The sequence below is a fragment of the Mirounga angustirostris genome, unplaced genomic scaffold, assembly GCF_029215605.1.
Source record: "Mirounga angustirostris isolate CCGP_5_RB_7025 unplaced genomic scaffold, mMirAng1.0.hap1 SCAF_12, whole genome shotgun sequence".
NCBI classification, from domain to species: Eukaryota; Metazoa; Chordata; class Mammalia; order Carnivora; family Phocidae; genus Mirounga; species Mirounga angustirostris.
Genome location: NW_026991720.1, coordinates 37,163,500 through 37,190,469, shown reverse-complemented (window position 1 = coordinate 37,190,469; position 26,970 = coordinate 37,163,500). Strand labels below are relative to the sequence as shown.

Below are 26,970 nucleotides of genomic sequence, written 5' to 3'. Positions count from 1 at the left end.
CAACCCATCCCTCCTATTTTTTTGACTGTCTTTAAAATTTAAGCATATTCTATTACAGGGATCAAGGGCAGGCTGCCCAAAATGTGCTACTTTGGCATATTGAGTTCCTTAAATAAAATTTATTTAAGAGACAGTGAGAAGGACATTCAGACCCTCCTCTGTTCCCCTGAAAGCCGCAAATAAATCTCCCATGTGAAAGGTACCCTTCCTGTACCAGGAGTTAAAGAGACATCCTTATCACCAAAGATAGGAAATTTAGAGCCAAGAAGGCTGTATAAACCACCCTTGTTCCTTTTTACTAATTTACTACCGCAGCCCAAATTCCATTTAGAATTCCTTACTAATTGAAGGTTCCAAAGTTAAGTTTTCTTTGTCCTGTCAATTCCTTATGGATTTATGGTCTCTGTCTAAAACGTATAAAGGCTGCCTGCATTGGACATTCTTTAGGTCTCAATTGCATAATTGGGCTTCCATGCTCATGTAATAAAACTGGTTTATTTTCTCCTGTTAATCTATCTCATGTAAATTTAATTCTTAGCCCAGCTAGAAGAACTCTGGAGCAGGAAAAATTTCTTCCTCCCCTTCACCTGACACAGCAGAATAAACTTCTACTGGACATTGGCTCTGAAGATTCAGCAGCTTTGAGATCTTGGGACCTATGACATAAAACCAGAAGGTAAGACTTCTGATGTCAGCCTCCTGAAATCTCTGTCTGTGGGGTCAGATGGAGTGAGAAGGGTGAGATTTTTATTCTCTCTAAACTTATCAGATAAAGTATTGGAACTAGTTCCTAGGGCTTAGGGACTCTTGGTAAAAATTTGGTAGAGTACCCTTGGGTTACTGATCCATTTCCTCCCAGAGATGGTCTTTGTTTTTCTTTGCTTATCTTTTATGCCATTTGTCATTAAAACAAAAACAAAACCAAACCCACCATAGGGCAGAATGCAGGCATGGACCCTATAAGCCAACTGTTGAGACTGGCTTCACAGACAAGTGGATTCAATGATTCTCATCAGACCAGTGTCTATTTAGACAAACTTTGTTGTGGGCTAATGTGCATATGAGGTAAAGGCTATTGCTATGGAATGTGTTGGAAGCTAAAGCTACAGAGTTGGTGGGCATGAGTGGAGCACTTAAAAGCTGTTAGAGCATTCACCACCTGACCCAAAGGCTCCCGTGTTAGGATAAGTTGGTCACGGAATGGATTAGATTGACACTAGGTCACCCGGAAACCTCAAAAAAAAAGTCCTGTGCGATGAAATACACTATAAAACACACAATCTCTAACCCTGTGGCACATCCCTCCTAGGTATTAGCATGGCTCCAGAAGATCCAAGGCTGAGCTAAAGTTGTTAATGTGTACATAAGAGAAATAGGATGAGGTTTTTCCTTTTTGTCTTGTTCTGTGTCAAAGAGCTTGACTTTGTGATTAGTGAGAGTATTCCCTGTGGTCTTCACCATTGGGGAGGGTGCCCTTACCGGGATGCACCTTGGTGGCCAGTCAACTAGAATGGGGATCTGAGACATATATTATTAAGCAGCACTCTCTTTGTCCAGCCCTGCCAGCGCTCAGGAATCTGTTATAAGAGGTCCCAGCCCACAAGGGACCTTTGTTGTCTCAACCTTTGTTGCTTATTAGTGCTGCAAGTCCCATTCCAGTACTGCCTGCCTAGTGTCACAGATTAGCTAGTCTGTGCCTGGAGGGGTCTCCCATTTGTGGGAGACTGGAGATTCCATATATTCTCACCACTTGTGCACGGTGGTCTTTGCTCTCTTACACTATTTTTGGGAGTAAACTTTTGGATCATAGAGGAAATGACATTTCACGTCTCATGTAGACGTAATTCTTAGCCCAGCTAGAACAGAACAGAACCTTGGACTAAGGAAAATTTCTTCCTCCCCTTCACTATTCACATTCCGTTATAGAAGATGAATATTTATTTTATTCTCTGTGCATACAAATTCCTTCCTCACCCTTGTCCTTCCAGTCTAATTATATTATAATTTGGAATTAGATCAATATATGTTTTACGTTTCCATGACTATGTAAATATTATAGGTAGTTGACCAACACAGTGTACTATATAATTACATTTACTTTTACAAAATTTTTTTGTACTCTGGAATTAACTTCATGTTTTTTTTTTTTTTTCACTTGCATAGCTTTCTAGAAACCCATGTCGTCCATCTCTCAACACTAAGGACTTATTCTTCATTAAAGTTCAAACACACCAGACTTTTTATTAGCCTCATCTTCTTGGGAACAGTTCACTCAGGAGACTATGGTGTTGACTACAGTTCTTCAGGTCATTGTCCTCACTTCTAGGTTTTGGATTCCTTCACTGTGAATGACAGGGGTAAACTCTGGATAAGTGAGGTTGTACTTGTGTAGAGAATGCTAAGGTTTTCTAACGTTTGATACAGAGGATATTCCTAGCAATCTCTTCTCTGGGATGAAGAATTTTCAGTAGGTGCCGTGTTGAGTATCAGCATTAGCTTGTTAACTTTTCTGTCTTCTCATCTCTCTTTTTCATTTCCTTTGTAAGGATATCAATTTCCTTAGCACAAGATTCTGTAAAAGACTTATTAACATTTTCTCAAATTTTGGGTAAGGCAGCAATATTTTCTTCCCACATAGCACAAAATACTGCATCAATAGCCAGTTTTGGAAAGATATTGCTGGTGGCATTAAGATTGGCACAACACTTTTGGGAATAGATTTGCCAATATACAAAAGAATGATAAAAATCATCATTCCTCTGCCTTTGCAATTTCAGTGTAGGAATACACTGTAAGGCAATAATCCGAACATGGGCAAAGTTGCATGTAAGAAGAGTCAAAGTGGTGTTATTTGTAGGAGCAAGACCTTGGAAACAATATAATGTCAATTAACAGGGGAATGGCTCAATGAATTAGGGAATATATACTTTGCCTTTATATATATGTTATATGCAAATACATACTACAAATAAAGATAAAATAAGGATAATTTGTCCAGGTTTACTGTGATTATAACTATATAAAATATACACATTGAGAACTGAAACTACCCCATACAGCTGTTGTTTGCATGAATAGGACTCCATATTCCAGTGTTCATAAGCGTAAGTTTACTCTACAACCCATCTCTTGGAGAGGCAAATAACTTTATTGTTCATAATAGGAACTTCTCAACAGATCTTATCAAATTATCAGAAAGCATCAACTGACAGTTATAGCCTAAGACTTTTTGAAACCCTCAACCCAAAATTCTTGCCTTGCTATTTCCATCAAATCCGAACAATTATATCATGACGTTTACCCAGTCTTAATGCCTGCTCATTGAAAGTAAGTCCCACCTTAAACAAAACTCCAAAATTTCCATAAAATCGGATCTTGCCCTTCCCTCCCTGAGACATGACCAAAGCTCTATAGAGGTGTGGCACTCTCACTAATGGCAATGAGTCAGCCCTGTATTATACTTAGGGAACCACACTCAGCAATGTAGAAAAACTGTGCAATAAATATATGTAGAAACAAACTGAAAGGGATGTGTAAAAATAATAGCTATGTTAGGGGGTTGGAATTTGGTCAATTTTTCAAGTCTTTTTTATGATATTCTTATGTAATGAGGGCAAGGCTTATTTCAATCAATAAGAATTCATTCTGGTACGGCCACATTTTAATATGTAAAGATCAAATAAAGGCAAAGCTGTGCAACTTGTTATTCTCTTCGTTGTGTTTTGTAGAACAATCAATAACAATTTAGAGAGAAGACTACTTAGGTAGGAAGCAGAGCTATTCATATTGTAATTACGCTTGTAGAATCGAAATACTTACGGGCTCTGTTGTAATGAAAATGATCCAAATGCTCTAAAATCACTTAGTTAATGTTGAGAAACAATCAGGAGGACATTGACTATGGCCTTTAAATGGGTTTTGGTAGTTAATGGGATGGAGGCTTCAGACAATGGCTTGCTTAGCATTGAGTTACATAAAATGTTGTAAATCTAACACAGCATAGACACATCTCACAAAATTAAACGCCAGCTTCTGTTAACAGAAATCTTGTAGTCGATGGGTTTTCCAGTGTTTGTTTCCCATCTTTTTATGAAAATCAGGGAGAAAAGCTGGCCTGCGTGCGGGTAGAGTTTGTCAGAGCTGACAAAGGCAGTTTCCTTTGTATGCCTGGCAGTTATCTGTCTTGTGTCAAGTTTTCCAATGTAAACAAACCTGGATGGTTTTAGTATTTTTTTGAGAGAGCGTGCGCACACGCACACCAACATGTGGTGGGGGGGGGAGGGGCAGAGAGTAAGGGAGAGAGAGAATCTCAAGCAGGTTCCATGCCCAGCACGGAGCCCAACGGGGATGGGGGGGTGGGGAGGGCTGGATCTCAGGATGCCAAGACCAAGACCTGAGCCGAAACCAACAGTTGGACGCTCAACTGACTGAGCCACCCAGGCGCCCCAATGGCTTGACTTTTTAAAACAGCTCTGGTTAGGTTAATTAACAATCCACCGCCCAAGTAAATCTTACTTCTCTACTGGTAGTAACCAACAGCATTACCTTTTCAACTTTTTTTCTCTAAGGCATAGATAAGCTTTGTCGGGAGAAGTGCCATCAACCAAGGCAAGACAACACCAAAACAGGATCTATCAACAAAGGAGTCTAACAACTTCACTAAGATATGACCAAGAGATTTATGCAGCTTCTGTTCCAGGTAAAGACACACTGATAACAGGAATAAAGACAGTTATATTAAGATTAATCAGGTAATTTTATTAAATATTTACCATTCAGCAGCAACCAACATGAACATCTGAGCTAAAACAGAATCTTTTGAAATGTTCTATATAGCTGCTTCAGAAATACACACACATGATAAATTGAACTCTTCATTGCCAAAAAACTTTTTAAAAAAAATGGCGTCAAGAGCAAATAACACTGATTTATACAGTGCCCAAGCACTAGTCAACAATCTATTAAATTACAAAGGAAAAGGAAATCAAAGAAGCTTTGTTACCTTATGCATGTCAACTTATTTAAATGGAAGGCTTTACTTCTTTAAAGCAACAGGAATATGGAGCTTCCTATGTGTGTGTGTGTATATTTTTAAGAATGTGATTACAAACACAAAGTGTTATCATCAAAAGCAGAAGCTAGTTCCAGAAATTTCCGGCTGCAAAACTTGTAAGATACAAAGCTAAAATTCATATGTTCCTTTTCTCAATAATGAATACTTCCACTAAACATAAATATTTTAACATATATTAATTTTTCTGACATTCAAAATTGTAAAGTCAATATGGCAGAATTATTGTTAAAAGCACATATGTACAAATATTCTTTTTCCATACATAAAGTATTTGGCATAATTATAACAATCATACTGCATCCACAACTGTTTGCTTTTATTCTTACTTTTTTTTTTTTTACACATAATGGTATCTCTTATTAAAATTAACCAGTTATGTACAAAAATACTTGAACATTTATTATAGAAAACCTCTGTAACCAGCCTCAACAGCGTATACCTGCTGAATGGTTTCATTAAGAGAATATAAAAAGTGGTCACTGCCTTCCAGGTAAGCTATCAACAAAAACAAACACTTAAGGTTAAACTAAAATGAGCTTCCCAACAAAAGAGGGAAAATATTTAACAGTATGATTTAAAATACAGTTCATAGTTATTGTCAATTGAGTGTTATAAACAGTCAGTAAAAGAAAAAAACAAAGATACAAAATACATTACTACATACAAGGTGCTTTTTTCCCCCTCTTCCGCAACTGGGGCATTAGCATCCCTCTCTAGATCTGAGATGCTGCGTAGCAATACTCAAGCCAGAGGGGTCTACGGCCATCTTACCCTTCAAAAAACAGGATCAGCTAAGAAGCCAAGCTCCGGTAGGAGCTTGGAGAGTTGTGACGAATTTTCTATTTGGTGCAGGATTGAAAGTTAATGCCCTTACCTTTTGAAAGTCCTTTTGCCATTTAATCATGCTAATATATTTTCTCTAAGGTTTTTTTTTCTTCATTTACGCTATTGATTTAATACTGTCCTGTATTGATTCCTGAATTCTTGTTAATGGGACACATTAATTTGTGCCTATTTAACACGTGAACATCTGCTCTTCTTCAATGACAAATGCTGCAGAGGAAACTATCAAGTACGGAAGCACAAGATTCAAGTAAACATTTCTCCCCGGGGTCTTTTGCTTAGTCTAGCCGACTGGAACTCTGAAAGTAAATTGCACCTTGAAAAGAAATACAGTAGATACCATGACGTCAGGGTACTAAAGGATTTACCAACCGATTCACAAAGTAGAGTTTTAAGAAAGTAGACAGTGGTCAAATGTCAAAAGCAACCTTAAAGAATTATTTTGTTTCAAGAACAAAATAACTTGCAGTCCTACTCCTTGCAACCCCTTAAGTATATTGTCTAAGTAGCCTGCTTTAACCTGTAATTCTGCTGATGTGCACTGATCAGTCTGTTCACGGAAAGAGCCAGAAATCTCCCCTTATTTACAGAAGTCTTCTAAAGTAAGGACCATTGTGTTAGGCTGTGCATTGACTTAGTAAGCTTTCTCGGAGTATCAAGTATTCAGTAAAAAGTATACAACAACATCACGCGCCATATTGTTCGACAATATCCTATTGGTTTTAAGAGGAAACTATATAAAAAAGGTGAACGTAAAAAGATACAAAAGAAGTCTTTAACACTATTTACCACTTTCAAACGAAGAGACATTGTAAGGAAAGTCAGCCATACTTCATGTGACGTCTGGCGCTTGCGATCAGTAACTTAATATTGTGCAACATATTAATAAGCAAGTTTTAATTCCATTCATTGAAAGACAAATCTGAGTAAGTTATTAAAGTGCCTACACTAAACGTCTCCTCGTCGTACTGCCTGCCTATCCTCTTGTAAACGGCCGGGACTCGTCGTCGCCGGGGACCTGCAAAGGGCTCATAACTGCGAGACCTTGCGGGGCAGGGGCCTGGGCCGCGGGCCGGGCTCGGTCCTCCGGGTCCCGTTCTCCAGGTGGCCGGGCCGCGCCGCCAGCGGCTTGGGGGGCAGCGCGGGCGGCTCGGCCGCGACCGGGATGGAGAGGCTGTGAGGTAGCGGGACGGGCCGCCGCAGAGTCCGCTCGTACACGCTGTAGGGCGGCGGCGTTTTGCTCTCCTTGCGCCCCGGCTCGTCCGGCCCGCCGTAGCTCGGCCCCGGCCCCGGCCCCGGCGCCGACTGTTCGTTCACCTGATTTTCGAAGCCTGAGGTTTCCGAGGTGCTACACCGGCTGAGAGAAGAAATCCCACTGCTGTAGCTGCCTGACAGGACGGGCGAGTTGGAGGTCAGTCCTGGGGAGTGGTACTCCACCGGAGAGGGGGTGAAAGACTGCACGGAGCCCTGCTGGAAGGGAAGGGGGCGGGGGGAGAAAAGCCGGAGGGGAAGGAGACACGGCGGAGTCATCAACGCTGCCCCGGGCTGCACGTGAGCCTCCCAGATCCATGAACTCAAGCCCTCAGCCCTGCTGCCTGGAATGGGACTGTAACTGCACGGAGCCCTGCTGGAAGGGAAGGGGGCGTGCTGGAAGGGAAGGGGGCGGGGGGAGAAAAGCCGGAGGGGAAGGAGACACGGCGGAGTCATCAACGCTGCCCCGGGCTGCACGTGAGCCTCCCAGATCCATGAACTCAAGCCCGCATCCCTGCTGCCTGGAATGGGACTGTATCTGGAGCCAGGGCCTTGAAAGAGGGGGGTACCTTAAAGGGAGGCTTTTCGGGTGGGCCCTCATCTGATCTGACCTTATAGGAAGAAATTTGGGTACAGAGGCACCAAAGGTGGGCAAAGACCCTGTTAAGGCAGAGGGAGAAGGCGGCCATCTGCAAGGCAAGGAGAGGGGCCGCGGGAGAAACCCAGTCTCCCGACACCTTGTTTTTGGATCCTGTAGCCTCCAGAACTGTGCGAAAATCCATTTCTGTTGTGGAAGCCACCCAAACTGTGGTGCTGGCTGGGCTAATGCAAACACCCAGCGTCAGACTGGAGGCCGTGTCATTCTCTGCAGCAAGACGGACCTCAGGCATTCACCTGCCTTTCACTCCGTTTACCTCGCTGCCCATTTTACTTATTTTCAGGACAAAACGAGGCTAGCAGTAATCAGGGAGAAAATTCAGAGGTATATAATTAGTCCCATCATTTGAGAGGGAACCGGCAGAAACAACAACAGACAGCCTTGGGAGTGCCATTTCCCCCTTCTAGTTCAGCAGGGATGGGCTCAGAACTGGAGGACAGGAGCCAGGGCAGTCTAACAGGGGTGTGTGTGGGGGGGTGTCTCCTACCAAAGACCTCAGGAGGAGGAGTGAGGCACCCTAGGCTTGCACGAAAGTTCTCTCCCATTCCAGACCAGTGAGCAGAAGAAGCGGCACATGGGCAGCTCTCAGGCTCTAGATTGAAATGGGACCTGTTTCATCTGGCATGTTTTTTAAAAACCTGACTTGGTTACTAAGTTTTTAAAATAGGAAGATTTCTCATAAAGCCCCAGATTTTTGGCATTTGATAAAAAAACAAGAAGTTCTATCAACAAGGGCTTGCTTTCTCTTAATGGAGATAATCTTTTGAAACTGAGCAGGGCCTTTCCCCTGGAGATGGGGCATGGATTCTCCAGCTTCCTTCGCTCATGCACATTAGCTGTCTATTCAGTTGGCATCTGAGTTTGCTACTTCCCTGACTGGCATCCTATGGAAAAGGAGCCCTAAGTGATGCTCCATGTGAGGAGGGTTCTACTGGGAAATGTCGCATCCTATGTACTCCTTGAGTGCATTCAAAGCAGAGTAGCATGTTACAGTCTTAATGATCAAGAAAATGAAAGGACGTTGCAGCCCAGGGTTTTCTAAACTTACCTGAGTACAGACCATTTTTTCATTTATCATGATGACCTATAAAACTACGTTCTATGGCACACATTTTGTGAAAGGTTATCCTAGACTAACTCTACCTTGGTCTCTCTTTTTAAACAAAATAATGCTGGGAAACACAAATAAATTCATTTAGCAGGAGCCTAAAATTCAGCGTCGCCAATTAAGAGAGCCAAATTCACTGCTGTTCACTGTGAACAGTTAGACCGCAAGCTTAAAATAAGGCAGGTAAGCTCAGTCTTCTCCACAGGATTAACTCCATCATTTAACTGCTGAAAAAACAAAGTTAAGGCAATAAACTTCATCCTAGGCCTAGCAAAGCTCGTAACTTGGTAGCAGTGTGCCCTCTAATGTAATGCAGGAGTCATAACAGAAATATTCCATTCATTTTCTCTCCAAGCCCCATTTGTATAGATATGCCTACAGGGCTACACCTGGCCAGTTAGAACATCACCAGCTCTGCAGAGAGAGAAAGTATATACCACCTTGCTAAATGGGACTGTTTGGTAGCTACTTGAATATTTTTATCCCTTCAGTTCTTTTTACAGAATCAATCTCTAAGACTTACTACTCTGCAAAATCAAGCTGAAAAATGCAGATGGTAATTGCATAGCAATATGTGGGAGCTCCTTGCGAGTAAGGCTAAATGTAAGATGTGGAAACATCATGTTGCTTCCTTTCCCATCACATCAACGTGACAGTCTATGGCTTCTAGAACGAATGCAGTCACGTGTACGTTATGATTAACAGCTGCATTGCAGAATGACAGAAAAACTAGCAAATAATTTGCACTCTCCAGCAAATTTCTGCATCAGAAATGTTGGCAATGCATATGAAATCACACTTCTTTGCAATTTTCTCCATTTTGGGGCTTTTGTTTTCCAGATTCTCAGTTTCTATCAGCAACTATCCTTAGCAACACAGATGCATCGGATCACGACCTGCCCCTATGTGTTTTTAGAAGCTAATTTGTCTTTTTCACATTAGCTAGAAATACCTCCTCAACAAAAAGGACACGGAGCATGTAAATCCTCACTCAGATACAAAATCATTCTTTTAACACTCACTTGAACCCCATATTTGCCTCTGGTACAGCAGCTCTGAACACCAATGCCTATAGGTACTGACAATCCTTGCAGCCAGTCTGATTCAATTTGGATAGAGACTAAATATTATTCTTTACCTTCATGAGGGATTTTGTATGTTTAGAGATGTTAAATAGCTTATGTCTACCTATCAATTTAAACGTCTCACCTTTAAAGCTTTTCAATTTGTTTCCTAGAAAATTTTTAATTCATTTTACTGTCGTATTTTTCATGATCAAGTATATATCTCTAATGTAAATGAAAATGTTGGTATAAAACATTAAAGGAGGAAAAAGTTGGGTTTGACTTTATCAAATGGTTGGGGCTGACAGAAGCAAAAAGGCACAGGAGACCATTTACTAGGCTTGTTGATGGAGTTTTTCAATTTGTTTTTTTCTTTTTCTTTTTTTGATGTCCCTGAAACCAAAAGACCAGACTGAAAACATCCTAGGAAATACAGTGAGACCATATTTCTTTCCTAATTCAGTGTATATGCAGATTCTAGTCCGGACATTTTCACTGCCACTATTTGGGGAATGAAGCTAATAATCTGAACACAAATGGCTCCGATGGAGGACGCTCCCTGAAAGGAAAGCCTAGTGTTTTCTTACTAATCTTCCTTCACCCCTTCTTTAGATGTTCTTTGCCTGGTATGTACCTATGAAAGCAGCTCAGTGATGTACCAGGGATGAATCGTAAGGAAAGAACGAATGTGGGGACAGTCTCTCGCCTGAGTCTAAATATGAGTCAGTACCTTCAACGGAGATCTCCCAGCAGGTGAGGGGGACACGGACGTTGTATGTCTGGCTGGTGAAGCTGTGAACAGAGAGAGGAATGCTTTGAATTGAGAAAAACCAGAAGGTTCACTATCTGCACATGCCCTCTGTGTACAACCCCATACAGATGGTCCAGTGCCTAAAGACCTCCTAGACAAGGGGGGTAGAGGAGAAACTAAATGATGCCTGTCCAAAACAGACTCCTCATCAAGACATGGGAGAATTAGTGAAAAGTCACCAGCGCATACATGATGCTATACAGAAGTGACAGGAGCTCGAACTGGTCCAATATCCCATTTCCTAGAAGTCCAGATGCTCTTCCACTGCCTGATCTGTTTCAAAAGGTGCTTTTAGGTGTGAGGTGCCAGGGAGAAGGCTTTGGAAAATAGCTGCTGACTTTGGTCTGAGCAACAAGGAGACCCACACCATCTAGGCTGGTTAGAAGGGGTCCATGAGCATAAATTGACACCAGCCTCCCCTTTCACTTCCCAGCACTCCCGAAATAGAAAACCCTTGGCCACATCCAAACAAGAAGTGAGAAGTTTTCCATTTCCCTCCCTCATGCTTGTACTCAGGTCTTCCTTTTGTCCCTGGGGGATGAGGGGGGGTTGGTGGTGGTGGTAGTGCTCTATGGATTTCATCGTTATGGCAAAGAAGTGCTGTCTCTCTGTTTCTCCCCCTGGGTTTTCAAGCCCGACAGCTGGGAGGCGGCATGTGATGGCACTGCTCCGTGTGCTCGGGGGTCAGGGGTCCAGCCCCCTGAAACACAACCATGCACACAGAAAGTTGCTGTGACACAGTCAACACGGTGAGGATAAGCCAGATTTCCCAATTCCACCTACAGAGGTTTCACTGAGTTCAGGGTTTGTTGCTCTGTGATCAGCTGCCCTTCTCCCAGCTGCCAAAGTGAGGTTTGCAACTCTTAAGAAAACCAGAGAGAGGCTGAAGGAAATACAGACAGACAGTTACGGATCTCCCGACAGTGACCATGGATGATGATGTGAGGACAGACCAGGAGAGCAATCAGTGCAGAAGGGAGGGCAGACCTGCCAGGTGAAAGTGGGAGAGGAGAGGTCACCTGCGTGCTCTGGGTGCTAGCTAGCGCACCAGGGGGAGTGGCCCTCTGCGGCCACGTGGGGGTGTGCAGCCCCTGCCACTTTCAAACACCAGGGTTCCTTCTAGCCTGTCCGTTGCGGGGGCGGATGACAGAAGAAAGTCCTATGTGAGTGGAGAGACAGACGCTGACTGGGAACCGTATTCCTGCCACGGCTGTGTGTGGCGGAAGCCGAAGTTTACTGCCGCTTAGGCTCCTCGTCCTCCGGACGAAGGCATTCCATGACCCCACCACCGTGGACTCCACAGCAGCCCTTGCAGCCACAGCCTGTCCACAGAGATGTTTCTCTAGAAAGGCATTCTCCCCCATAGACCTAAAAGAGTGCCATCAGTATCCTTGCCTCCAAGTTTGACTGGGCCTAGGATCTTAACTACCATCGATATTACTGTTCCTCTGAAAATGCCATTCAACCAGTTTAAGCTGGAGACTCCTTGAATATCTGCACAGCCTGAATAGATACAAACTACTTGGCTGATCGGGCCACAGTAGTATTCTGATGTGGGTTATCGAGGAAGCCTGGTTATTTCTTGTTCTGTTGAAAAATCTCACACGCTTTTCAAAACCTATTGGTGACTTTTAGCTTTGACCAGTATAGAACAAACTGGGTAGCACACTGTCTTTTTTTGTTTTTTAAAAGAGAAAGTCAGTAAAAATAGAAAACAAAGAGGAGATGCTAAAATACAACAAATGAAACCTGAATAAGCAACCCAGAAAAATCCGTGAAGAAATGATGTCATGTTTTCTCTTGCTTTTAGGGCAGCTGTACTGGTAAAGCTCCAAAACCACTCTAGATGTGTGCCGATGTTGAAAAGACTCTCCCCATCACCAAGATAGGCAGAGTCAGCAGGGTAGGTTGTAAAGACTATACCATATCAAAGTTACCAAGGTCACCAAGCAAATGGCTTATTCAGTTGGAAAGGGGGTCTGTTATTGCTATAAACTCATAAAGTTTCTTAAGTATTTTCAGTGGTTCTCAAAATCTAGAAAGGTTTGGTAAAATATCAACTCTAGGGCCTTATCCGGGAAATGGTGATCTTCTGATTCAGTAGGTCTAAGATTAGGCCTGAGAATTTGCTTCTTATGGGCTCCTGGGTGGCTCAGTTATTAGGCACCTGCCTTCGGCTCAGGTCATGATCCCAGGGTCCTAGGATCGAGCCCCACATCGGGCCCCCTGCTCAGTGGGAAGCCTGCTTCTCCCTCTCCCACTCCCCCTGTTTGGGTTCTTGCTCTCCCTATCTCTCTGTCAAATAAATAAATAAAATCTTAAAAAAAAAAAAAAAAAAAAAAGAATTTGCTTCTTAAACCACCACCTGAGGGGATGCAGTCCCCTGAATCAACCCCTTGGGAAATCTCACTTTTTTTTTTTTTTATGATTTATTTATTTATTTAGAGAGTGCCCGTGTGCAAATCAGAGGGCGTGTGGTGGGGGAGGGGCATAGGGATAGGGAAACAATCTCAAGCAGACTCCTCACTGAGCGCAGAGCCATATGCAACGTGATGTGGGGCTCGATCCCACAACCCTGAGATCATGACCTGAGCTGCAATCAATAGTCGAACCCTTAACTGACTGAGCCACCAGGCGCCCTGAGAAACTTCACTCACTCTTGAATGCAGACCTCTCTATGCAAGGAATAACAATGGACGTCCCCACAAGCCTATCAAAAGTTAGTCAGTCAATTCCTATGTCGGGGCCATGTGAAACCCTGACATCAGTCCTGAGTAAGAGTGAAGTGGCTGAGTTAGCAGAGGTTGAAGAATGAGGTGGTTCAAGCAAAGGACAGAGAAAATATTAATGGCTTGGCAAAGGTTAGGGTACCTCCCCAAAGGTATGGTGCCTAGCAGGAGAACAGTCTACAGAATCTGTCTATGGAGTTTATAAGGAACAGAGTACTGTCTGACTTACAGTAGCTAGAAAGTTCAGGAAAGAGGGAAAACACTGTAAATGAATTAAGCTACTAAGGTTTTTACCTCAGACCCCAAATGCCTACCTTTCTCTGAGGAATTCACGACAAGCTGGAGTAGTCATAAAAGTTATTTTATAAAAGTGATTGTTCAAATGCTTCAAATACCCACCAGTTTGTGTGGGTCTTGGAGGGACAGGGGGAGAGATAATTTTCCCACTATCCGACATGTTCTTGGCTTCTTTCCCACTGTCCAGGCTCCAGCTGCTAGGGGTGGGATTCACAGCTGGAAGGGAATAACACAGCTAAAAACACATGGTCCACTTTGCCCTTCGAACGCTTGAGATCTTAGAAGAAAGTCAAAATTATCCAGAATGAAAAAATCACTGGATTTAAAACATAACAAAACAAAAAACCCCCCCAAGAGACCTCCTATATACTAAACCTTTATTTAATTTTCTACCTCACAGTTATAGTTGACATTTAATTGGGTGCTAGCATGTCTCTTTATTTCCCCTCAAGCAGTCAAACAGAACTACAGATCTCTACCCTAGAACCGTAGAATCCTGTTGAGAATTACAAATGTGTTTTAGATGCTGGATAACAGATGGAGGATGTAGTCACTAAAATATTTTCAAACTTGGTTTTTAGTGGAAACTTCTGGACAAGTGGCACCCCAAAAGGGGGAAGGCAGTGACAGGCTAATATTTCAACTACCTCGCACGATGACCATGCCCCACCATCCTGTTGACCAACTCTTTGGGAAAAGGACCCTTGTTCCTGAAATCAATGGATTATACTGAAGTATGTCCTAAAAAAAAAAAGTAATTTGGAATACCGACAGTATCATTCCTTTTTTTGTAATTTGTCTGTTCCATGCTTCAGTAAGATGCAGAAATATGGAACAACCCTGTTAGGAGCAAGGGCAAGAGACGGACGATTATAAATAGCTGCTAGGAAATCAGGTTTCCAAAAGCAAGTCTTAGAATTTCTAGTGGTTTGCTCCCTGTACAGACACTGCCATCTGATGGACACGGCTAGGATTTCAACATTTTACTCGAAATTACCACATTACTTTCAGGGGATGTAATCACCACGCTTAAAATAATTTTTCTCAGTTCGTTTTAAATTGGCTTTGTGGTTTTCTTTAGTAGAAGGGCTGAGAAAAATACTAAGTTCTCCAGGCAAAGATTAAGATTCGACGTGTAACATTCAAGCAAGATTTGGGCTTTAAAATCATTTCGGCTACCGTCTTACTAATTTCAATCTCCCAAGGAAAGTTTTAATGTTAATCTATCCATGTAGTCCAATGACAATACAGTTTAGTTCTTAATGAGGGCAATTAAAGTGCACTTTATGGGAACATTTCATTAGTGGCTTGATTCATTGGCTTATGCGACCGCTTGGATTTTTGAGGCTTGACCCTGAGCGAGGCATATAGGTGACTTGCTGCAGGCCCCCACCCGCACGGTGGAGAGAGTCACATTGAATCTGCTCTTCATCGCCTGCCATGTTGCACAGACCGATGCTAATTGGCTATTAACTGCCTTGCGTGCGTTTCTCATTTTTTGTGTGACCTTGAGGCAGGGCACACTCCATTATGCACTGGATTGCAATTCTTAAATAGTATCTGAGTCACCACAAACAAGAGATGAACTGGCAGAATGAGCTTTGTAAGGGAAACAAAGAGTGGGACCAGGGAATCCATCTGGGAAGGTGCTATTTTTCACTGTGCTGAATAAGTAGCCTCTTCAGCAGCTTTGTTTCAGGGAGCACAGGCACTGCCTTGGTGCCCGGACCCCAAAAGCCATGTAACTGAGGAGTTCCTAATTTGCTCAGATTCTGCTGTTCAATCCTACAAGAAAACAGTTTTGAAAGAATGCATCATGAAGGACTGTCTCTCATGAATCCCCTAAAGGGCAAATTAGTCCCGATTATTAAAGATCCGGAGATCTGCCTTCCACATAGACACACGATAGACTGGAGAAAATGAGGACAAAACAAACCCTGACGCCTGCCGGGACCGATGAGGGGGCTGGCTTCATACCCACCTTTCTCAGGTGCAGAAAGATTTGGGTCGCTGCGTGGCAAGGCTCCTTCTCCAATATGATTAAACAGCAGCCTCTGCAAAGGTACGAGAGTCCATTTTTATGGTGCAATATGCTGTCATGTGAGACCTTCTAGAAAATGAGATGATTGTCTCATAACTAAAACTTTTGGTTCAAAATAATTTTTATATGGTACATGATGAGCCTGGGAACCAAGAATTCAATTATATTTAAGGAAAAAAGGGGAGAAGAGTCTTAAGTTTAATAAGTTTGTATTAGATTTTAAATGTAAATGGTAAATGAGTTTTCATAATAAAATGGAGGGAAAAACAGTAAGCAGCAGTTAAGCTATGGTGCTCTTTATAAATAAGAATGCTTAGACTGGCAATATGAAACGCAGATAAGAATTAAGAAATATTAGCTCAAAAAATCTCTAGTGAATGGACATGTTTTCGATCGTAGGTTAAAAACATGAAATGGACAATATTCTACGATTTTTAACCCATGAGAATGCCAGTTTTACATGGTTCTACCTAATACATTAGGAGAAAAAGTGCAAGTCCTTAAAAGTAGATGCACCATATCAATGTGTATTATTGAGGTTTTGGCAACTACACACTGCTTCACGTTTTACCAAAAGCGGAAAAGTCGGAGGAGGCTAATCAAGGAAGGCTTTCAGAGTCCCCCATGGGGGCAACATGAGCTCCTGGAGCGGATGGGACCAAGTGTGAAACTCCCTTGCAACATCAAGTGGCAAAGGGAAGGAAAACTGGTGAGCTGGTTCAGCCAAACGCACTCAGAGAGAGTTTCTGCGAGACATCAGTGTTGTGCAGAGGAGGTATCCTGGGGCTTTCGGGAAGATTACACAATCAGCAAAGATAAACCAATCAAGCCACATCCCACTCGCTCTCATCCATTTCCAGATGCAGCTACAGACTTCTGCCAGGGTGGTGTAGAAAAACAGAAAAATTAGCTGGAACATAAGTAAGTATTGTTCTCTGCTCCTAAATTATTCCCAAATCATTGGTAAAACGCAGGGCTACCCAAGAATCTTCACGTTGGAAACCACCCTTCACAGCCCCTGAAGTGCCCAGAGAGCCAAGCCCTTGGCCCTGCCCTCACCTGGACTAAGAGAATGCATGTGGGAAACAAAGGCAGAAGAAAAATTATTCAATTTCCTTACTACCTACAGCCCATTGACCAAGTCCTTGAAACAGGCAGAGGGATATTACTCTAGGGACTCACCTGCCTTGATGTTGATACTTCGCTAAGGATCAAAAGGCAATCCTAGGCTGACCATACCCCCCCCCCCCCAAAGGATCCTGTAAGCCTACTTTAACATATAAAAATTCTTTTGGAAACTTCCTTTATCTCTAAACCCCCTCACCCCCCAGATACATGTTGGCAATCATCCCCCAAGCATATGGCCCATCGATACACATCTGAAGGGTCTCATGAGTCAGGTTTTATTAGACAGTAATATATGACACTTTTCCAGCAACAGCTAGCCCCTCAAGGTCCTGGGAACCTTGCTTCCAAATTCCTTAGAGACTTACGCTATCCCTAACCCCCTCCCAACTTGAAAGTATATACGGGTCACTCTTCATAACCCCGGTGCAGCTGTTTCTATCCACTGGTCCTATCCCTGTGCTTTAATAAAATCACCTTTTTGCACCAAAGACGTCTCAAGAATTCTTTCTTGGCCATCGGCTTCGAACCCTAACATCTTTCCTACATCAGGATCACTTCAAAATCAAGTCCAGGCAGGAGCTGAGGACCATGGTCCTTTACACCCGGGGGTGGAGGGACCGTGAAAGCCTGGGCACTCAACTGCTCCTCCCCCAGTGCATTAAAGAATGGCAAAGGTGAACAGAAATTGTCCTTGCGCTCCTGGGTCCCTCAGAAAGGAATCAACTGAAGCTCTCTCAAACTAGGTACAGGCCAAAAGAAAGGCTGCTGGACAGATCATGTTTCTCCTCAAGGGTCTCTTGCTAATGGAGAAAGTTGCTTGAAATTCCTGCTACACACACATGCAAACACACACAGACACTCCAACTCATTCACCTAATTACCCTTGTACTGTTTAAATAGCAGCAATGAACTAGAGAGTCAGGTCAAGGAGGGAAAAATCATTTCCCACTTTCCACTCCACTTTACTGCTCAGGCAGCAACCCATGTATCAGTATCAGAAATATGGATCCAACAGAAACTTCAAACAACAGGCATGGAGCAGAGGTTCACTCTTCACTCAGATCGACTTGTCTAACACAGCCCATCTGGTTGCCTCTGGCAGGTACAGGCTTTTTCTGCAGAGATATGTAAGCAATTTCAGACACTGGCTTGTTTTCTAGTATCTCCATGCCCCCCAAGGGACTACCTGAGAAGGTTCCACAGGTGTTGGGTAGATGGCACTGCATGGTCTCTCTCTCGGGGACAGGCAAGAGTTTTCTCTGGAATGTTTGTGTTTGTCAGACAACAAAGGGGAAGCTGAGAAGAGAAGGAAAGGAAGGATCGTCAGGGCGTGTGCTGGACCTGCCTGGAGGACATGTTGGGCTGGGGTGCCAGGGCCACAGCTCCTGGGGCACCCTCAGTCAGCCCCATACCCTGGCACTGACCTCTGGCACTTGATGGGGCAGAACTTGTCACATTAGGTGAAGCAGAGTGAGTCGAACTCAAGCTTGAGGTAGATGGACTTGGCTGCAAATACAAGGGAGCTGTTATCATCCACTGCTGAGAGGCTCCAGACAACAGTGACATATTGAAAACAAGATCCCTGCCCTTTTCTTTCAAAGTAGCCAAAAAACAAACAAGAACAAAACAAAAACGAAAAGAAAAAGGCCATATAGAAATAGAGAAAAATCTCAGGCTGATAAGGAAGCCTGTCTGAATTCATCAAGAATCCAAGATTTAAAATCAAAATACTCTAAAAAAACAAAAACAAAAACTGAGGCTTTGACTCCAGCCAAAGGAACGCATTTGAATTAGTTATTAGTTTCCCGGATCTACTGGGATGGAGGAGCAGGTAGCCCTCACTGACTAATGGACAAGCAGAAGGACCCCCAGCCTCGGGCACAGAGACAGGGGAGTGCTTCTAAAAAGCAGAAAATGCACCTTCTTGTTTTCTCCAAAAATGTGCTCAAGGCATGAATTTGGCAATATGTACTATGCCCCTTTTCTAAAGACAGTGGTGAGGAAAATTTTAACTTCTTCTTACTAAATTATTATAAATGCTGTATAAGCAGGGTCTAAATAAAATTCTGTGTTGCAGAGTTACACTGACTAATGTCCTTTAAAACTATTTTGTTTCTTCAGTAAAAATCTTTTTATTATGAACATTTTCTGACATGAGCAGAAGTAGAGAAATTGTATAATGGCCCTCTCAACTGTGTATTGTGAAGCAACGAGGCCACTTAGCAATGCTAAGAGGCAGCCAGGATGTGGTGACAGGCTCCAAGGGTCCCGAATGGAAGAAGCAAATCAGAGGCAGGTTTCAAAGCTAACCCTGCGCAGTTTGCCAGGCTTTCCCATTCTCGCTTCTGAGAGTGGAGGGGGCAGTTTTGGGGGAAACCTCTTTGTAGACTCCAGAGACCAAGAGAGCAGTGAGAGTGTTTAACGGTTTGTCCTTAACTCAACGTTCTTGCTCGCAGATCTGTTCAATAGCCCAGCAGAGTGGACAGAAACTCTCATGATTGAGACAGAAAAGGAATACACACGACCAGACGATTAAAAAGCCAATCAAGTACCTGCATGTTAAAGACTTCATCAGAGCTTTCTGATTGCCCTGTAATATTGCTTACTTCAGCAGAAGCTTGTGAGGACAGTGAGGAGGAAGAATATCGGTTGACAGCTGGGTAACTTAATGGGCTGTTTTGGGGGGAAAAAAATGGTCATTAACTCAGTCTCTGAATTGCACTTTATCACATGCTGGTGTCGTATAAAACCAAATGAAAAAAAATATATACATCCCATTTTGTTGTCTCCTGTTTGCCTCAATATAATCAAATGTTTGAGTTTATTTATTTCTCATGCTGTTGCTATTTTACCAGTGGCAGATGTCTGCAGCTGCCTCGCGGGTTAATTATTTCATTAAGAAATAGCGTATTTGACAAATCGTGCCATAAAGAATGAGAGAATCATTCCAGATCTTGGGTGGATGCCAAATTGTCAGATAATTCAGAATATGACTTACCTGCGTCTAGGAATTACCCTGGTACCATCTGGGCTCATAGAAGCAGGTGCTGAGTTTCTACACACGCGGGGGCTTCCATTAGGAAAATGGACTGGACTGGCTTGTATACAAGCAGAGAACTCCTAGAGAGGGAGTCAAGGAAATATTTTAGACGAGTAAGTATAGGGGCAAAAGAACTCGTGAGGTATTTTAGCATATTGTTATGAAATCTTTACGTAAGGTTATAAAGGTAAGTTTCGGTATTAAGCTTTCTTGCCCTTTTTTGTTTTCATAAAAGTTGAACAAGGCAAATAGAAGATGATGCAAAATTTTAATACTGGAGGACTCCCTGGTAAGATGGTGCAGTTTGGTAGGAAAACCAAAAGATGTCACTATTGGATACTTCATCGTCCCGCTAACAAAAAGCAACCGGCAGTGGTCAGACTGCCCCCTATGGACACTTTGGGTACGTACCTGTATCCCTAAACTTGACTTCATCACAAAGAACTGGTCGACCAGCTTTTTGTGTAGGGGTCTCATATCTTGAGGCACAAACTTCTCGTGCACAGCCAAACCAAATTCCAAAATCTGTGCCTTGATAACAAGAAAAGGAAAAAAAAAAACACATCAGTGAATAACTCCACCAAGTGCCTGCTAGAGGGTCAAGCACTGTACCATGCATTCTGCATGTGTTATGGCTAATCCTCTCAACCTCACAAGATAGGAACAATCCTTCATTTACAGGTGAGGACACTGAGGATCAGAACGATCCTGCATGGGGATTCAAACTTAGGTCTTTCTGATTTACCTCCTACCCGAAGTTTCTTTCCCATGTATTTTAGATCTGTAATAACAACCCTTTTAAGCAGTTATGTGTTGCTTGGCTCCCCTCTGTACTTCAGAGGATTGGGCAGGAGCTTCTCCCCAAGGGATCTCTTCTCTGGATGGTATGCCCTTTTTCACGATACTCTTTCTCTTCCACCAGGTTCTGCTGTGCCCATCTCTCCTCCCCCCACCTCCCTTTTCAGAATTTGGTTGAGGAAGACATGGAGGTAGGATAGGAACAGGAGTTCTATAATAGTTGCCATTCTTTTTGTTTTTGTTAAAAATGATTATTCTGGTTCACTTATTATAATGCAATAAGGAGCAGCTCGTACTTAAAAAAAAAAAGAGGTTTTCTGTGGTGAGGACCCAAAAGAGATGTACACAAACAATTCAAGTTTCTTTTGTTCTTCAACTATGAATAGTGCTTAATTCCTCTGAGTATCAGCTATCTTTTACATTTAAAAAAAATGCCCCCATGCTAACGTGGTCAAAAGAACAAATTTCACCGACTGTGAGGAAAGTGAATCACACCGTCACCACAGTGGTTTTTATCTTGACATCTTGTGAAGATTCAAGATTGAAAGCTCAAGTCAAACAGGACTGAGCCTGGTGGGTTAGAGTGTCCAGCACCTTCTGTATGTGGGCAGGACTGTGGCAGCCCCTACCCACCGCCAGCATATCTGCATAAGAATAAAAATACGTTAAACCTCAAGGACACCTTTAAAGGGAGTAGTGAGAGTGGAGTGGATGTCTGAGGTGTAAAGGAAGAGTCTGATGAAGGGAGAAGGGCATGGAAGAGTTGACCTCAAGGGCAGGAATCCAGTTTCCATTTTAAACACTCGCTGTAAGACTCTGTTTTGTCAAAATCACGTTGCAGGTTGGGTTCTCCCAGAAGTAGACTCTGGCATGGAGATGAGGATGTTTACTGGGGAGTCACCTGGCATCACTGTCTGTGTGAGGGAGCGGCAGAAGCAGGACTAACTAAAAAGAAGCCGAGACACACAGCAGTCATGTCAGCCTCTGCCGACACCAGGGGAGCTCTGGGCCTCAAACAGGCTGTCAGAGTTGTGCTGTGTTGGGCCCAGATGGCCGGGCCTTATATCTCCTCCTCAGTCACTGGATGCGGGCCACCCAGGAAGGTGGTGATCGTGGGCCAGGCAGCATTCTGCAGCTGAGGCAATAGCTGAAGGACCTTAGCACCAACAGTGTCTGTCGACGGCCACCACTCCCCTCAGCTGGGCCAAGTCCTTTCTGGAAGAGCCACCGGGGTAGGGCATCTCCGAGGCCCCCAGGTAGTTTATCTGAACCACCTCACAGAGGTCCAGCTGAGGGTAGTGCCCTTGCCAGCCCAATCCCCTACTACTATGGTCTCACAAAGATGGTGTGACCTGCCCAAGGTCACATGGCAGTCACTTGTACTGCTTATCCTATGACAGAGATATAAAGTCTCCTATGTCACAGCACTTTCCACAAGGCCCTGTGAACACAGGCAGGATGTGGAGGAAACAAAGGTTCCCGATTTTATTTTTCTTGAGAGTCTTCTTGGTCCTTTTAATTTTAACTCTGGGGAAAAAATTCAGTCAGACTGAATACACCAAGTAAGAGTCCTGCAGTGAGGCAAACCACTCACAAGAGACTGTGCTCAGGTTAAATACTGATCATTGAATATCAACAAAGGCCACAGTCATTCCAAAATCCTAAGAACTGGATAACCTAACTTGCTCACTTCTAATATCTACATCACCCCTAGGGCCACATCGAGAACTTAACTTATTCTCGATTTCCTTGCAGGTCACCTTAAAGTAACTCCTTTTTCTTTTCTAGAAGCTGCATAACTGACCCTCTTCCAGCCATGGTACCTGTCCATGGCCACTTCTGTCTCCCCAGTATTAAGGTCTGTGGATTAAGCCTGCAGAGCATAAAATATGGATGAAAATCAGATACAACCTCATCATTTTCTTACCCAAAAGGGCTTGCCTTATTTGTTGATTAATTTGGTATTATCAAGTAGAAGGAGATGCTTTGGTCACATTTTTTCATACGTATTCCATTTTTTATGGCTATTAAATGTCCTTATTTCCTATTTAACTCAGCCTCTTGACCATCATGTCTCCTACCTCAGAGGTTTTCAAACCATTTTCAGGCCAAGAGCTAGCTCCAGGAACATAGCAGGCAAAGAGATTACTCTAGTTCTTTGTACTTGCTGGAACTAAATAAATAAACTATGCTTCTTTGGAGTAGAAAATGATGAGCCTGTATCTCATTTTGTCCATATCCTATCATCTATAGGCTTAGTCTTTGTTTTAAAGCAAAGTCTATTGATTGCCCCTTACTATAACATTTAAGTAAGAATCTCATTCCTTCCCTCATTCATTTATCTATTCCTTTATTTTGAGTTGGTCTGAACTTACGTGAGCCCCAAATTTTGAGTGAAAAGTTGGCATCAAGCCTACAGCAAGTCTTTAGGGAGAGACATTCAAACACTAGTCCAAGAGACTACATGAAGTTGTCCATTTTAAGGGGCTGTCATAGTTTACTCATTGTTAAATTTATTTTTGCATCGAAGTGGGAAGTAAAAGTAAAAATTAGCAAGTTGGAATACATTATAGATGAATCTATAATGCTTAGCTGACCTCTTCTGTTAGAACACTGACATAGAAAACCAAGGAGATGGGTCTCTGGGTAACTATGCAAATCTAGGCAGGAAAGAGAGCAGGTGATTGGCTTCTGCCCCCACCTTACCTGCTCAAGCATTAGCTCTCTTAACCGTGCAATTTTCTCTCCATCTTCAGGGTGACTTAAGATATATTCTTTGACAAAAAATGCCTAGAAAGAGAATGGAGAGTCAGTTTACTTCAGGAAAGTTAAAAAGAAAGTGAAAGACACAGCTGCTTCTAAAGACTTGGCATCTTTAAAGAAACACCACTGAAAACCACATTTGTGGGGCAGAAGGAATGACTCCTACTGTGGGCAGCTGGTCAGAAAGGGAATATAAGGAAAGGATTGGTTAAAGAGCCGCGATTGTGTAAATAAGTGTCTCTGGTAAAGCAAGCAAATAGCAAATCCAAATCAATAAGCTTTGTATCCTAAAATAAAGTGCTTTAATATTCAGTATGACTAAAATGGTAGCCTCCTCACCTTTCAAGCTGTTTTGCCTTTCTGTTTAAAACCACAAGGGCAGATGAAAAGTCCATTTAAAGTATCTTCTAAACAAGATCAGATGTTTCTATGCCCGTGAGCCTCCTTGGTCAAGGAAGCGGTTTTAGGTAGACATTTATTTATTTATTTATTTATTTATTTATTTATTTATTTATTTAAGAATTTATTTATTTATTCATGAGAGACAGAGAGAGAGAGAGAGAGGAGAGGGAGAAGCAGGCTCCCAAGGAGCAGAGAGCCCGATGCGGGACTCGATCCCAGGACTCTGGGATCATGACCTGAGCCGAAGGCAGACGCTTAACCATCTGAGCCACCCAGGCGCCCTTAGGTAGACATTTATTAAACAATCTTGATAACTTCACTTTATTCATCCAAGCACACACACACACATGCACACACTTTTATCCCCAAAATACCACATAATGGCAAATGGAATAAGTGTGCATCACAAATGACTATCTGTTTGCTCTATTTAACAAAGAACTCTGTGTCAATTGTAACCCGATATTAGCATGCAGATGTGTGTGCATATTTTGAAAAAAGACTTCTGAAGCCCTAAGAAATCAAATTTAAAAACTTTCAGACAACAATACCTAATCCTCACCTCTTGATACCTGGAAACTCCACCATTAACCGCAGCATCTATAACTCCATTCAGGCACATAGTCAAGGGATTAATATTCTGCATCTGTCTTGTCTGACACTGACTTATCAGAGTCTTCAGCTGCTGATTCTTATTTTCCAACACTTCAATTGCATTTTCCAGAGGACTCATTTCTACCTGAGAAGCAAATGCACATAAACATATTTTGGATTTTGTGACATTCAAGAAGAAAGTAGATTATCCATGTTCTGAATTATCTGTACTCCCCCTTGGCTCCCATCAATATCTCTAACAGGGGCTATACAGTAGAATAGACAAGGATGTGGATGACAAATTAGCTGTTCATTGAAAGGTCTGGAAAGTGAAGGTGATTATACTGATTGGTCGAAATGTGGTTGGGATAATCAGCAATCATCAATCATATATTAGAACTGCAACAAGCCATGTAATCCTTAAAAGAAAATCTGAGGATCTCACGTCTGTTAAAACTCATTTTTCTTTTCTTTTGAAGGGCTAAATAAATATTCAGGGGCCCTGCATATTATTATCACCTTTCTAGTTGCTTACTTAATGCAGAGCACCACGGGAGATACAAAGATGCATTTACAAATCCTCTGATGTCAAGGAGATTTCAGCCCAGTTGGAAAGATGGGACATATGCCCATATGGACCCCCATATCCATATATAACAGCACCATAAGGTGGCACAGGATGGTACTCGGTTAGGAGTTATAGAAAATAAGATAATCATATATGCTGCAGGATCTATTTGTTGAAAGAGAGCCAAACAGAATTATAATGATTTAAAAATTCTAGGTTATATGGGGAACCTAAATGTGAAAATGATGAAAGTGTTCTTCAAATGTTTAACATTGTGGCCATTATTGTCATTGACATTCTCTTTGAGGAGAAGGTCTGCCAAGCTCTTAGCTGTAAAGAATTCAAGCTTACAATAAGCACATTTAAATATTGGTTTTTTTAGTTAAGGAAACAAATTAGATTTTTAAAGGTCACTTACATCATCTTAAAACAACACTGAAAAGTACTAGAATAATTTGGCTATGTCAAAATTAAGATGATACATTCATCAAGAGACACTATGAAGAGAAGGAAAGATAAGCCAGAAAGGAGAAGATGTTTATAAAATATAAAACCATCAAAGAGCCTATGTCCAGAATATATAAAGAACTGCTAAAAACAAATAAGAAAAAGGCAAACGACCCAGTAAAAAATGGGCAAAACACTTATACAGGCACTTTACAAAGGAAGAAATCCAAATGGCCAATAAATATATGAAAAGGTGTTGAACCTCACTTGTGATCAACAACATGAAAAACAACACCACAGTAATATACTACTAAGCACTCACTATATGGCAAAAATAAATAGGACAACAGCAAATGATGGTGAGAATGTGTGTACTAGACTTTCTCAATTTCGGCTGTTGGAAGTTCAAATGGTTTCAATCACTTTGGAAAACAGTCTGGCACTATCTACTAAAGGTAAAGATCTCTCTATTATATTTTATGGTCCTGCATGCAGTTCTATGTAGGCATACACCTGAAAAAAAAGTGGAGTAGGAGATATGTATAGATGTGTGTGAGGAAACGTATAAAAATGGTCATAAATGTCTTGAAAATCCCTGTCCATTGATAAAAGAATGCATAAACATATTGTGGCATGTCCACACAATGGAATAGTATGTAGCAATGCAAATAAACTTCAAAGGTAATAACATGGACTAATACTACAAATAATACCGAGTGACAGAACCAAATTATAATAGAATATACACACTATGATACTGTTACATAAAGTTCAAAATCAGGCAAAACTAAATTGACTTGTTTTAGAGAAACAAACTTTGGTCATCAACCAAGCAAGGGAATGGATACCATATAAAGTGAGGATAGTGGTGACCTTTAAGAGAAAGGGAGCGAGTTGCCACTAGAAAGGGGTACATGAAAAGCTTCTGGGGTGCTGCTGGCAATGTTCTGTTTCCTGAGTGCTGGCAAGTGGGTATTTACTGTCTATTTAGGACAATAAACATTTGTTTTATAATCACAAAAGCTAAACCATAAAGTAAAAGTCTGAGGACTCTAAAGGACTGAAAGTTAAAAAGACATCTTAGAAAGTAGGACAGCAGTTGCCAGCATTTTGGGGGGGGGGGAAGGGGAAATGTCCAATGGATACAGAGTTTTAGTTTTGTGAGATGAATCTGTTGCATAACAGGGCACACATAGTTAACAATGTACTGTACACTTAAAAATAGTTAAGATGGAAAATTTTATACATGTTTTGGCCAATGGTAAAAAAAATCATGCTCATCTTTATAAATTCAAATGCTATTAATATGAAAAAAAATTTAAAAAGCAAACAAAATGCGAGAATAGTCCAAGAT

At 42.1% G+C, this 26,970-nt stretch overlaps 1 protein-coding gene across 7 annotated transcripts in view; it reads right to left on the bottom strand.

Annotated features, from left to right (window-relative positions):
* Nucleotides 1–5,486: 5,486 nt before the first annotated feature.
* Nucleotides 5,487–26,970, bottom strand: part of DOCK4 (dedicator of cytokinesis 4) — a 422,159-nt gene continuing 400,675 nt past the window's right edge. For 3 of the 7 annotated variants that reach the window (XM_064575038.1, XM_045864391.3, XM_045864395.3), the window contains 11 exons: nt 24,570–24,746; nt 23,549–23,632; nt 20,456–20,575; nt 20,003–20,124; nt 19,557–19,677; nt 18,429–18,510; nt 18,191–18,300; nt 15,817–15,889; nt 13,938–14,051; nt 10,729–10,790; nt 5,487–7,387 (listed from right to left, as the gene is read on the bottom strand). In XM_064575038.1, the coding sequence (XP_064431108.1) occupies nt 6,947–7,387; nt 10,729–10,790; nt 13,938–14,051; nt 15,817–15,889; nt 18,191–18,300; nt 18,429–18,510; nt 19,557–19,677; nt 20,003–20,124; nt 20,456–20,575; nt 23,549–23,632; nt 24,570–24,746 (1,506 nt within the window). In that variant the 3' untranslated portion in view covers nt 5,487–6,946. The other 4 variants (XM_064575039.1, XM_045864392.3, XM_064575040.1 and 1 more) reach the window with 3 other exon arrangements.